The 14,151-nt window shown below is 50.3% G+C and overlaps 3 protein-coding genes across 3 annotated transcripts; all 3 read right to left on the reverse strand.

Annotated features, from left to right (window-relative positions):
* Window positions 1-166: 166 nt before the first annotated feature.
* On the reverse strand, window positions 167-5,035 carry T069G_02796 (ABC transporter domain-containing protein; the record flags this gene model as incomplete). The annotated part of the gene is made up of 3 exons (XM_056170006.1): window positions 167-1,303; window positions 1,364-3,720; window positions 3,781-5,035. 3 exons carry the CDS (start codon window positions 5,033-5,035, stop codon window positions 167-169), a joined length of 4,749 nt encoding a protein of 1,582 aa, XP_056030898.1.
* Window positions 5,036-6,850: 1,815 nt separating this feature from the next.
* On the reverse strand, window positions 6,851-9,358 carry T069G_02797 (rad4 transglutaminase-like domain-containing protein; the record flags this gene model as incomplete). Its single annotated transcript, XM_056170007.1, has 3 exons — window positions 6,851-8,485; window positions 8,537-9,175; window positions 9,233-9,358. 3 exons carry the CDS (start codon window positions 9,356-9,358, stop codon window positions 6,851-6,853), a joined length of 2,400 nt encoding a protein of 799 aa, XP_056030899.1.
* A 633-nt stretch (window positions 9,359-9,991) lies between these two features.
* Window positions 9,992-11,062, reverse strand: T069G_02798 (mitochondrial carrier protein domain-containing protein; the record flags this gene model as incomplete). Its single annotated transcript, XM_056170008.1, has 2 exons — window positions 9,992-10,040; window positions 10,113-11,062. 2 exons carry the CDS (start codon window positions 11,060-11,062, stop codon window positions 9,992-9,994), a joined length of 999 nt encoding a protein of 332 aa, XP_056030900.1.
* Window positions 11,063-14,151: the final 3,089 nt, after the last annotated feature.

Here is a 14,151-nt window from a genome sequence, read left to right on the forward strand (position 1 = left end):
CCAACACCAACGCAAAGGAATAACAAATACTAAAGTAAATATAAGAAGCCGTCGTATCCAAGAACGTCAACGCGGCGTAGAGGGAGGTCATTGAAGAATATATACAAGAAACATACAGATGGACAGCTAGGATAGGGAAAACGGACTCATCCTCCGCTCCGCCTCATCAAGATTTTCTGAACTTCAGCATTCGTTTCAAAAAGCCTGGCTTCGTCTCGTGATTCTCCTCCTGGATATTGTGCTGACCAACAATATCCAAAAAGACCTGGTCAAGAGTCGTAGTGCTGACGCTGTAGTGCTCAACACCAAGGCGAGTCTTGTTCTCTTCCAGTAGGACGACGAGTCGGCCAATGGCTCCTTGGCTGATATCATGTCCAACGGGTGTCACATCGTCGGCACCTGGACCTTTGGTGAAAGCAAGAACTTGGCTCGAGAGAACTGAGAATCGCAGCTGTCCATGGTACATCTTCGACTCAAGCTTGGCTGTAGGTAGTGTATCGAGAATCCACGACGTGATGGCTTCCATCTCCTCTTTTGTTGTCCTGGGGGCTGTGCTCGACACAAGATGCACATGTAGGGCGTCACCGAAGCGATGCCGCAGGTCATCAGGTGTACCGAGAGCGAGCATTCGTCCGGCTAGAATGCCAGCACGACCAGCCAACGCGTCGGCCTCTTCCATGCTGTGTGTTGTCAACAGGATGGATCGGCCCGGGACCGTGGCCTGGAGTGTCTTCCACATGACTCGCTTCGATGCGGCATCTAAACCTGACGAGGGCTCATCAAGTAAGACGACACCGGGGTTGCCCATGAGAGCAATTCCCAGACTCAGCTTGCGCTTGTTGCCGCCTGAAAGGGCGGCTGCCATGCGTGTTGAAAAAGAGCTGAGGCCAACGGCTTGTAGAACTGCGGTGACATTATGCTCGATATTAGGAATGCCCCGAACCTGGGCATAGAATTCCAGATGTTCTCTAACAGTCATCTGATCCAAGGCGTCGATTTGGGGACAAACACCAAGGTTTGCTCTCGCACCAGCCAGATTCTTTGTCACAGACACGTCTTCAATAAAGATGTCTCCGCCATTGAGGTTTGGCTTGAGGTCACCCCGAATGAGTGAAATGGTGGTGGATTTGCCTGCTCCATTTGGACCCAAGAGGGCAAAGACTTCGCCACGTTTCACGCCAAAGCTCACGTTGTCCACCGCGAGGTTCTTCCCGAATGACTTTGTCAAGTGCAAAACTTTGAGGCCGTCATCTTCCGCAGAATTCGCAATCCTAAGCTCTTCTTGCATCACTTCCTCATCTGCCTGAGTAATGTTGTTTGGGTGCTTGTGGTTATTGAATAGAGCTCTTACAGAAGACCCTACATTTCCGCTGTCAAACCAAAGTAATAGTCCGAATAGAATGATGCACTGGATAATGAGATAAAGGATAGGACCTCCATACGCCTTGAGGCCGCTGGGGTTTGTAGAAAGCTCGTTGCCATCGCAAGCAGTAGAGAAGAGGTTTGTTGCGAGGAATAGTGCTCGAGTCACCGAGCCGACAGGCATGAATGCTGAGATGACAAAATGGCAGACCAAAAGTGTGTTGTCAATCTTGGAGACCTCGACATATGTAATGACACAGACATAGGCGATCAAGTAGCCGAGGAAGAAAACCGCCTGCCCGGCAGCCGCCCAGGCAAACGTGGCTAGCTGCGACTTGGTGAACAGAGATACCATATATGACACCAAGATCGAAGCCAGGCCATACAAAAAGAGCACCACAAAGACATATTCAATGTGGAACCAAACATTTGACAATCCAGCCCATAGAGCGGTGACAATTGCGGAGCTGACCAGGGCCATTATAAAGTCAAATAAGAGATAGGCCACCCACAGGGGAAATGGCCTGACGCCGTTGGAGTACTGCAAGCTGCGCACAAATCGCCTGCGCTCGTTACTCGGATACAGAGCGAAGAATGCTGGGTAGCAAGAGAGCGCCAAGCCCATATAGATGACCAAATTGAGAGCTTTTCCGATGGAGGAGTTGAAAGGAACGTCAAAGGAAGACCATGATGTAGCAATCGTAGTGTTCGTCAGCATCACGTCGAGGAATTGCTGAGCCGTAAGTGGGCTCGTAACAAACACGTTACCAACCCAGGCAACGGTGGGATTTGTGTTGGCGTCGCCAAGCCAAAGACCTGTAGTGAGGTTTTTGCTGTTGTCTCGAACAAACTGATTGAATTCATCAAAGGTTTCGACGAGGTGAAGGTTGCTAAGAGAAGACGCAGCGATGCTGAGAATGGGGCTAGGGTTGATACCAAAGATGGGTTGGAATAGATTCGAAATCAGCGTCTGATTGAATTTGCTAGATGGCCCGGCAAGGAAAACGAGGCTATCACCGTCACCGATTTGAGTAAATGCGTCCTCAGTATCAGAGGTCGAGGCCTGGTCAGTGGGCCTGCAACCTGTCGGCTCTTGGTTTTTGACGAAAAGAGAAGTTAATCCTGCCGCCATGATGGGAAGCAGGAAGGCAATGGCATAAAGAATCCAATTTCTCTTTAGTACTGTCCAACGCTTCTTGAACAGGATGACGGCTTGTTCGAAGTAGCCCAATCGTTTGCCATCAAGAAGCTTTAGGCCAAGCCCCTGTCCCATATTCGGACTGGAGGAATCCCGCGAAAAGCTGCTGTCATCTTTGATTGGCATTTTCTCGACGATGGTCTCGGTCTCCCGGAAGATTTCTTCGTCTCTGATTTCCTCCGCAACTTGCAGGAATACGTCTTCAATAGTGGGACCAGAGAAGCGATAATCCGTGATATTCTCCTTCTGTAGTGCCCTGATGACCTCCGCAGCTAGTCTAGACGTTGGGGCGACATAGGTGATCAGGTCAAAAGCATCCTTCTTTCTCACGCCAGCGATATTAGGAGTTCCTCTGATATCCGGGTTCTTGTGTACGTTGACTCTGTAACCACCTCCAAGTGTATCCTTGAGCTCCACAGACGAACCTTCAGCCCGCAGTGTTCCCTTGGACAAGATGGCAATGTGATCAGCAAGAAGGTCGGCCTCGTCCAGAAAATGCGTAGTCAGAATCAAAGTCCTCTTTCCTCTCTCAGCCAGCAGAATATCCCAGAGTTTGCGTCGAGATAGGGGATCGATGCCGCTGCTCACTTCATCCACACAGCAAACAGCACTTCCGCCGACTAACATCATTCCAAGCTGCAGCTTTCGCTTCTGACCTCCAGACAAAGTTTTAGCTAGAGCCTTTCGTTTATGGACGAGGTCGATAGAGTCGATTAATTCGGTAATCTGTTCTTTGGTTGCCGGTGCATATGGTGATTTGAGCTTGCCGAAAATGATGAGATGCTCCTCGACCGTTAAGTCGTCCCATATGACGTTCTTTTGCGGTGCAATACCAAGGCCGCCTTTGCCGTCGATCGTAATTGATCCGCTGGTAAGCTTATTCAGTCCTGCAATTGCATCCAAGGTTGTGCTTTTGCCGCTTCCGTTGGCACCCAAAAGGGCGACAATTTGTCCCTTTCTGACGTCGAAACTAAGCCCGTTGACGGCTACAACAGGCTCTTTAGGTTTGGAACCCATTGCAAACACGCGCGAAAAGAAGCTAGGTTTGTAAATCTTGGTGAATTTGTCAAGTTTGACAGCAACCTCGCCAAGACTTCCATCCCCAGCCTTTAATATGCTGCGGCCTTCCGTGGAGGTACCATAGAGGTGCTGCTCGATTACTGCGGCAAGAAGTGGGTATACAAAGATGTGAACAACTAGAAAGATCCAGAGAGCAATGCCTGGAAGCTTCCAGGGGCTGTCGGGGGCTATTTCGACAAGGTTTGTTGGCCTATTTTGCTTCTCAAAGCGAGACATGAGGGTGATGAAGTAGACATAGGCACATGGCGAAAAGAGCACTGACAAAATCACCACAGGTCCCGTTGAGGGCTGAGTGAGAGATTGGGCCAGAATGCCAAGCAAGAGGATGACAAGAATAGCGGTAATGCCACTGAGCTGGGCCTTCTTAAAGAAGGAGGCAAACAGGATAGACATAGACGCAAGAGCAAGACCTGCGGTGATGTGGAAGAGGAGAACAATGGCAAGATTGGTGTAGAAAAACACGCCATATTTCACAATGGCGGATCCTATAACCCACGCCGGCAAATAGATGATGGAGAAAGAGAGATGGTGGGAGATGATACGGGCTGCCAGTGACATCCACGGCTTGCTAACAGGCATCATGGCATCCAGAAGCTGCGACATGCCAGTTTCACGTTCGGTAGCAATGTGGCCAGTCAGGTGGTATGTGATCCAAATGACGGAGGCAATGAAGGCAACTCCCATAAAATTCACAATAGCTTTGTGAAAGATTGCCCTCACTTTTTTTGCTCTCTCTTTCTGGGTCAAGTTGGTGAAGGGCATCTCCTGAGTGTTGGCAAGAGCCTGTGCCGCCTCGGTGCTGTTCAGACCGGCAATGAGACCATCTATGGTGCGTTGAATAGGTAAAAGATAGACCTCTTCGGGATTGTCAGACTTGTCAACGTTGATCTTGAGGGGGCTGTCGGACATCTCGGCATCCGTGCGAATGGTGTAGTTCCATAGACCACCGTCTCCCTCATTTGGCGACGACCGCATGACGACAGCCCCAAAGCAGGTTGTAACTCCTCGCAGGCTGCTTCGACACTCGGTGACCAGTGTATCTTCGCTGTTTGTTCTGACGACGTCGATCCAAGGCCCCTGTGCTGTTATCTGCGTATGAAGCTGATCCAGCACATTCTCTATGCTCCCTCCTGTGAATCCGTTGTCGACAAGCACGACTTTGTACCGGCCACTGTTAAAAGCAGCGTCGAAAGCTTGCGATAGAGTTTTGATAGGATGAATCTCTCCGAAGCCGAAAATTGCAGGTGGGACGAAGAGGTTCTTTGCAAAGCTGAAGAAGGCGGCCAGGATGATTGGCACGAGGAAGGCCATGACGATGACCTTTGTGAGGTGGCGGAAGAGCAGATACCGGAAATTCTTGGACATTAGAGTCCGGACCTGCTTAAAGAAAGCCATTGCGAAGATTAGGTGGCTCGATAGCCGTGAAGACTGGGGTACTTCGGTTCCTCTCGCCCTGCTGGACTCCCACAACAACTAAAGATGAACGGCAGAAAAATGCAGGCCCTGAAGAGGGCGATAAACATGGAGCTGCACACCGCAGCGTTGATTTTATCAAGCGTCGAAAAGAGAAAGCAATACGAAACCAAATATTTGTTAGGGGGGAGGAGAGGGAAGAAATAAATTGTCGAGTTTAGAACACGCATCCATAGATAGGGCTGTGCTTGCGTCCGTTGGCGTCACAGATAGATTGGCTCGTTCGCTGTGAAGTTTGGAAGAGAAACGGACAGATTGAGCGCGCCACGGCGTATTCGTACCCACCACGGCGATGGACCTTGATGATAGTAGCAACTGGAGACTTTCTGAAATAAAGGCGAGTATCTCGTCAATCAAGTCGAAGCGTCAATCCTAGCAAAAAAGACCTGAACCTTAGGAGACGATCATCCACAACAAAACGCCACTTCAGCGCCTGTTTGTTAGTGAGGATGGCTAAGGGGTCGGGCCTTGGCTTAGCTCATCGATCGAGCTGCTGGCGCAACTCATACGAGGCTCTGGACGACAAACCAAGAGAAGAAAACGAGATACAGGGAGAGAGAGGGGAATAAATTGTCCCTGATGCTGCTATTCGCGCATGTTGGGGATTTCTGGTCGCCAGCCAATTCGCGCCTCAATAAGGACAAAGAAAAGAGGCAAAAGCCAAGCAATGCACCCTTCCCTAGCAATTGGCCAAGAGACAACAATGGCTCCACTTGTATACGCGGACACTATAAAAACGCCCGTGCTAGAGAAATCGGGCAGGAGATGGGCGGACAAAGTTGTCCGTATCCCGTGCCCTGGATGCTGAGGCTTGAGTTGCTCTTGTTGACATCACGAGATGCTGCTGAAACTCTTCTACACATAGGTATGCTACTCAGTTGATTTAACAGTAATCAGGTTCCCCTCGTTACTAAACCACCGCATTGTCCCATCTTCAGGTACGGAATCAAAACAATGGGAAACTCCGCAAATACTCGTACACAACCCACTTAAAATACGGAGCAACAACGCCCCTAAGAACTTATTTTTAACCGTTTGAGCCCGAAAACACAAAACGGGCACAACATGAGTATTTAACTTTTACTGCAGACCGCAAGTTCAGAGTAACTCCGAGCGCAAATTGGCTCAAACAATTATTTGACCAACACGACCCCCGTCCATCATCCATACAAAGCCAGGTTCCCTCGAAGAATCATCGACTTTGATCGAAGTAATCCATGACTGCTGCTCTAAGCGCACCAGTCCGTGTTGTTGCGGCCGGGATTCGGGGAGATGTCGACCCGAATCAGACGGAACGCGCCTAAGCCGCTGTTTTCTAACGTGATTGCTGTCCTGAAACTAGAGATTGTTGCTTCGTGTGGAATAGTAGTAACATGCGCAATGGCAGATCGCCAACGGGCTTTTGCCCCCTTCTAATGGCTCGTATTCTTCTTCGAGATGGCAATAGACCTCATTCACATGCAGCCGAGTACAAGGCTACCAACCCGGGAAACTTCGGCCAATTGCAAGGGCAGCAAAAAGCCAAAAAGCACACAATCCTAAGTCGTTACGATGGCAATTGAAGATAAATCCAAAGTAAACGTTACACGCCTTATATAAGAGGCCACTACACTAAGACCGGTATACTATTCAACCAAAAAGCACGCCGTCCTAAATCGAGACGACTGCAGTTCAAAGTAAATCCAAAGTATGCGTTACATGCCATATATAAGGGGTCACTTCACTAAGACCGGTATACTATTCAACCAAGAATCCGCCACCCCCATCGTCATCGTCATCGACAACCATATCAAACTCCTCGGTCTCATCGCTTGCTGCGCCTATTTCGGCCTCTAATTCTGCTTGTCTGTCTGCTTCCTTCCTTTCGTCTTCTCCCACATCCCTCCATATCCTTTCCCGAATTCTCAGGCCCATGAGAAGACGCCTCCAAAGCTTGAGTGCTACATATCGCCTCTTCTCATCTTCCAACTCTTGCTCCAGATCGAGCATCCCCTGGATAGTCGCGTGAATAGCCTCTTCAAATTCCTTTGCAATAACGACCCCATTCAGTACAGCCGTTCCCTGTCGGCCCTTGAACTGAAATCCCGTGAGCGCTGGTGCGCAATCAATTCCCAACGCATATGCTGCCCGTCGAGCATATTCGCTCGCTATGTGAACGCCACCTTTCGGAACCATGCTAGGCACGTATACTTCAATGTTGCCAAATTTGTTCTTCGGTATACGTCCGTTTCGTACGGGAGGCGGCTCATATATCTCTGCCTGGTCTACCGTGTAAATCGGCGTCCCCGCATCGCCTTCATCCTGGTCCTCCTCTTCTTCATACCGGGACCTCTTATTTTGCACTCGCTTGGGTAGCCATTTCGCGGGAATCTCTCCAGGTCTGACTTCATAGCCAAGTCGGAACCATTTCTCAGCACTCCTCGCAATTCGAACATCTTTTCGGCGATAAACCTTTTCCAGAGGAGCGCGAGCTCCGGCGGCGACGGTTCCAGACGGCACAGCCCCTGGAATGAGCACCTCATGCCGACGAAGATGACGCTCTAGAGCATATACGGGATGGCCCTTAAAATCCTGTACGTTTCTCGGCATTGGCTCTCTCGCCTCAACTCCACTCAACTCGATATCTTCGATCTGATCCAGGTCGGTGGTCGTCTTGGGCTTATACATCTTCATGACTTTACGCCACCACTTTTGGCCATCGTCCAGAGCAGTTTCTATACGCAATTTTCGCGTCTTTGCTGCATATCCCTTGGCATATCGCCGAGTAACATCCTTCGCAGTGCCGTCTGCATTGAACGCAATAACGTAGGATAAGCAATTCTCCTTGTCTGTGATGGGGGGTTCAAAGACCTTTGGCTTCCAAAATGTGTGCGTCACTACTGGGTCCGTAGGCTGCCATTTCTGGTGCCCTACGTCAAGGATTTCCACCCAGTAAATTGGATACGAAGATTCGCGTATTTGTTTGGGAGCTGAAAAAGTTGGGCGAGGCTTCGTAGGAGCAGCGGTGGGCTCGAAATTGTAATCTGTTGCGTTTGGGTGACCTAATCTGCGTCTGGCTGTAGAAGGTCCAGCGGATGAAGTCGACGAGACCGCAGCGGCCATTTCTCTATATTTTGCTACTTGAGATAGCATATGCTCGGCTTTGGAAACGGATTTTGGTTTGGCAGTCTCTTTGGTCTTTGGAAGGGTAGGTCCTGCAGAGCCAAATGCGAGAGGCTGCAACGAACAAACCAGTCGAGCACGAACACCAACGCTTCGGAGCAAGGCGCAATACAACTGAGCTCCGACATCTCGTGATCCTTGTAAAGTCCTGGCTGCTTCTCTAAAGTCTGACTTATCCAGACATGATTCCATATCATTCGGAAGCACATACTAAAAGGCGGGTCAGAAACAAGCCTCCATTGTCAGAGATGGGCCACGTACGTTATCAAGCTGCTCCACCTCTTCTGCCCACAAGGATCTCCTCATGCCACGCTCTGTAATCTCATATTGTTCCTTCCATATGTCTGCAACGAACTTAAGCCCATTCTTCAGACTTTCGGTTCTCCCAAACTGCGATAGGTTGGTCCCTGGCGTAAGATATTGAATCATCTTGTCCGTCAGACGAGACCGGAGAGAGTCTTGAACTTCCGCATCATTGCACCAATGATTTCTCTTAGCCACATGAGACATCAGACAAATCAAATGGGCCTTGTGAATATCAATGCGGCGCTCTCTTTCTTCTTTGGTAATTGGTCTTCGTCTGTCAGGCCCTTGCTTTGATGTCATGGCAGATTTCTGTGCTGAGAGATTGAGTTCCAGTTCCTTTGGTTCTTGTTGCTCTGAGTCTCCATCCGGCAAGGGAATAAGTAAGTCGACGTCTTCGAAATTTATATCTTCATCTTCATCCTCTTCTTCGTCTGAGTCCAACTCGACAGTCTGGACAGTAGGTTCAGGAATAGCAACATCCTCAAATTCAGCATCCTCTTCCTCGTCGTCGCTGTCGTCTTGCTGCTTAAGCTCTGGTTTCGGCGCTTCTGTAGCCAGTGATACCTTTGCAGGCTCATTTGGTTCTGTTGGCTTCTGAACCGATGGAACAACCCCGCGTCTTTTCTTCAACGGCCTCTCAGGTGAACTAACAGCTGGCGGCGCAGACATTCCGGCCTCAGCCAGCATCTCCTGATATATATCGGGTTCATTTCCATCAGCGCCATTCGGCCGCTGCCGGCTGCCCCTCTGAGGAGCATTGCGTCTCTTTCCGACCATTTTCACATGTTAGCCAAAGTTGGGCCAAAGTTGGTTTTCGAGCTGTGCCTGTCCGCGATCCCAGCTATTGCGTCACAGTTACCACGCGGGAGGCGGCGCGAAGTCACGTGCTTCTCTTAATATGCCTGGCGACTAAGAGAAGACACAGTCGAGACAGTGAAAAGGAAGCTACGACGACACTGTACACTACACGGACCCAGAATCACCAATATGTTGAATGTAGGTCAAAGACAGCAAATTCTCTCTCAATATTGAGCATTGGATTGCATTTTGGTATGTTAATCACCAACTTCACTTTGGAAATGTGCTGTTCATCCAGCGTTTCTTTAAAAGTGGGCACAATGGCCTAATTATTAAGGACTGCATTTTTCTCTCATCTTGCGCAATAAAAGCTATACGGCAACATCAAGTCTAAAATGTCGGTGGTAATCCGAATACGATTCTTTGTTCCAAAAACTGCTCCCAATGAGCCCAGAATCCCGCTGTGACTTCTTTGGAAACTCCATAGCCACCCAATCAACCTAACAAGGCAGCGCAACACAGCACAAAAAAGTCAAGAAACAGCAAATAACCATCACTATGTCAACGCCAATCAAAGTCAAAGCCCAAACATCAAAGCACCTCACTTTTCCTCTATTTCGTCAACCAGCCCAGATAATCGGCAACGATGAGAGTTACCATGCTATATGAAACGAAGGTCAGCTATTAGAGCTTCCACTTACGAATATTTCCGGTCGGGGGAGAGATAACTTACGCATGAGGGGCAATGCGGACGTAGTACGTTCCAAATCCACGATAGAATCTCATGACGCCCTCCTGTCGGGCCACCTTGGTGAAGCAGTCGGCCATTCCCTTGTAAGGAAGCTTGCCGTCAGGTCCCCTTTGCTGCTTCTGCAATCTTGTCTTGACAAAGTCAAATGGGAGACTGAAGAAACTGGCAAAGAAACCTGCAATAGCACTGGCGCTCAGGGTTTGGGCTTGTGCAGACAAGTTTGTGTTCTGCTTCATCTGTGCCTTGGCCTCGCTGAAGAAGGCCAGCTGACCGAAGTTGAGGGCCATGGCACGAACAACGGTTGGTGCGGCGCCCGCCCAGAGAGCTGCGATACCTTCGCCCTTGGCAATAGATCCCAGTGCATCGATGACCGACTTGTAGTTCTTGCGCTCGGCAAGGGGCTTCAAGCCGTCGCTCTGCATTCGAATAAGTGCCAGGTCAGCCGGGTTGCCAATCATGGCTGCCAGACCACCAGCCGCCAAACCAGCTGTTGCTCGTTCTGAGAAACCAATCTGTTTATTTTGGGCTTTTGCTCGCTCTGTTAGCCTTCCCATGAAGGTGTCAAAGAAGCCTAGACGAGCGGTTGTGTATACAGCCTGTCGGAGGAGACCGGCAGACAGGCCAGTGTACAAGTCGAGGACCTTTCCGCTGGAAATGATGTGTCGAGTGACAGACAGCGGAGTAGGCTTGGGACCTCCGGTTGTGCCCTCGCCAGCAAGTTGGATGCGGACCTTGACCATGTCGACTGGCTGGATCACAGATGTGGCTACCATTCCGGCGATGCCTCCATTGATAAAAGGCAAGGCAGCCCGCATGACAGGAGTATGAATAATGTCAGAGGCCTTGGCGGCCGTCTCACTTCTCTTGGCAGTATTCATGACGTCCGAGGTCCTTGATCGAGCGGACTCGATTGCTTGCTTGATGGAATTCATTGTTACGATTGGGGAAGGGTCGCCTTATAAGAACTGTTATCGGAATCTTATGTCTCAGGCGCACCGGGTAGAGCCTCGCTAACTGAGGACCCTGTCTGGTTGTTCAATGACTTTGGCATATTAGTCAAGCCCAAGCAATATTTACACAGCAATGATATGAGTGGTATAATGAGAGCACGGGGGTGTGTTCAGTGGAGCAGGAGAGGCATTTGGGTCTGGCTTCGGGACTGTGATCCCGTCATCGGAAATTCTATCGACCTAAGCTCAACGGCAGGCCGACAGGAGCCGGCGCGATACCCGAGCAGTGAGGTCGGCCCAACTCAAAGCCATGAAAGGCGGTTGCCGATCGGAAAGTCTAGGGGCGCAGAACGGCTCCGATTTGGAGAGCGGGCTCACTTGGCTCCGCTCACCGTCCAAGATTGGGCGGGTGGATAGCCGCTAAGAAACAGGAAGGGGGATGGTCGGAAAAGGAAACGGCAGCTGTGCTCACTCACCAGATAACTCCGCGATCAAGCGCACGCTCAAGGTTGTTGAGCGAAGCTAGGTTGTATGTGTTGGGTCTCTTTGAATTCGATGCTCCCCGGAATGGGTTTGTGCACGCGAGGGCCGGGCCACTGGTGGGGAAGACGGCGCAAAACGGAGGTAACGGCGATGGCAAAAGCGCTTGTAGGGGGCGCAGACGACCTGAATATGAACAGAGCTTATGTTGAGAAGCCTAGCCTTTGGTGGTTTGGCAATTCAACAATGTCCGAAACTCGGATGTGGAATGCGCCGAAGCAAGCGATTGATTGCGTATCGCAAAATTCAGGCGTGAGACGCGAGACGATTCAGATACAAGACAGGATGAGACCTTGCGTGCCCAACGCTTTTGCGCAGAGACGTTGAACGTTGAATTGATGGGGGAAATGGCAGACAAGAGAATCTGATCACTCGGAGGTGTTACGGAAAGCGTCAGAAGCAACGAGCAAGACAACCCGGCGAGTCGAGCATTTTAATACTGGGCGTCTTAGTGCACGCCATGGCTGATCATGAGCCTGGCAACTGCTCTCGTCCACTGGCGACCCTCCACTATGTGGCGAGGAGTTGCTTGTCTGTCGCATTCACGGTGCGGAGGCGAGGCAACCTCGTTGGAGAGGCACCAAAGCTTCTAGGCTTTCGGTATGCCGGAAGTCCAATTGCGGGGGAGGAGATGATGTATCCCCTCCATGGCCAGCGCGTCTCGTCTACCAACCATCCAGCTGGCCTGCTGCTAGTCATGTCTGTGCCTTGCGTGGCGCTGGGCCGGCGGATGATGCTTGCTGATGCTTGGCTGATGGAACATTAAGCAATGCCCTGTTGGCATCAGTCAGTTTGTTGCAGCAAACCAGATGCATCAGCGCCGTCGGCCCTTGTGATGGGGCTATGATGGCCGTGCCAGAGGCCGGTGAAACAACACGGTCGACAAGGTGAGTACTGTGTACAAGGCGGGTACACGAACTGCAAAACTGGTTTGGGCTCCATGCATCAAATCAGTGGTCCAGTGAGCTCCTTCCTGGAACGAACCCTTGCAGCTGGCTCTGCTGTAAGTACTGTGTCAATGTGATATTGCCGGAGATTTTGTTCATTTGCCGGGTATATTTGCAAGTATATGGAGACATTCGTAGTCATCTCTACTCTTACACGCTTTGCTTTGTTCCGACAAGCATCACTCAATGCTTATAAAAGCATCACCAACACAATCCCCCTCGAGTCTCCCATCAAATCCCAGCTGCCCACTATTACAGCTACGGGCCTCTCAAATGGGCTCCGTAGCGCGTTGCCGAGTCCAACTAGAGCGATTGAGATGCTCGATGTGAGTGCATCAGAGAATGCGGGGTTGCGCGCCAAACGTCCTGCTTTCAGCCAGACCAATATCATGGCACAGTCCATCCAGCCGAAGCGACGTCACTCGCGTTTTCGTCAGCCACCGCACATGCTCCCGGAGCATTTTCGTATTAGCCCGTGCTTGTAATTGCAATGATTGACAGATTGACAGGAGATGCAGCTTGTGAATTCACATGCTTGAATCTATTGGCATCAAAGCGTTGCATCGTCGCCGGACCACAGCTGTCTCACATGTGCTTCATCAATGACGTCTCCATGGCTTTTGCTGTCTTGTCTTGATTTTGACTCTATCCGACTGCCGGGCGGGCCAGATTCCCAAAACCCACCCGGATTATGGAGCAGAATCCCTGCCTGCGAGATGCTGGCCCGTGCTTCTTGCAGCAGCTTGACGGCGGCTGTGGAGTCTGGAATCCGGGCTGGTTAATGGCGGGTTTTGGAGTAGCCGAATCAAAATAGCAAGGCTCCATTTGCAAGTAAAGCCATCCAAAAACATGAGTATGCAGTATTACTTCATACTTACATCGTCCGCAGTTCTTGAGATCCGCCAGCAAATCTATAGACAGCATAAGCAACAGAAAAGAAAACATCAAAAACAAGAAAAGCAAGAAAAGAGTAAGTGTTAAAAAAATGTATTTGTTATTACTAGACACCATCAAGAAAGGGGAAATCAAGAGACCCTCAGGCATACACACCCATCTAGCACTTGGTACCTGCGGGGAACTTTGCTGAGCGTCCTTCCTTTTTCCCGCGAGCTGCCCTCAACTTCCTCGGGATACGCTACCCAGGCAAATACGGTTTCTTTCCGATCAGATTATTCCATTCCGAATCATTCACTTGAGCTGATAAGTTCGTGCTTGCGCCTTGGCGGTAACAAATAGCCGTTGGGCGGGCCCCGGCCAAACTCTCAGCCGAGAATTTCCGACATCTGCCTTCTGTCTGAAGTGAAGTCATTGGCTGGGAGAGCCATTCGAAACTTAGATTTCACCATTGTTTGCGCGTTATCTTGTCTGTCTAATTGCATGCCGTTGATTGGTTGTCCCATCTCACTACTCCCGTGCTAAATACGCATCAATGGATCTCTAAGCTAACCACCAAGGGGGAGAGCTCCACGATGCTCCTGTCCACTCTCAAACGCCTCAGCCTTATATCGGACACCGAGCACTGAATCTCGTTCTCCGCGTCGGTATTACATATTACACTCCTATTACACTCCTATTCAGGTCCAC

The sequence above is a fragment of the Trichoderma breve genome, chromosome 2 (assembly GCF_028502605.1).
Source record: "Trichoderma breve strain T069 chromosome 2, whole genome shotgun sequence".
Classification (NCBI taxonomy): Eukaryota; Fungi; Ascomycota; class Sordariomycetes; order Hypocreales; family Hypocreaceae; genus Trichoderma; species Trichoderma breve.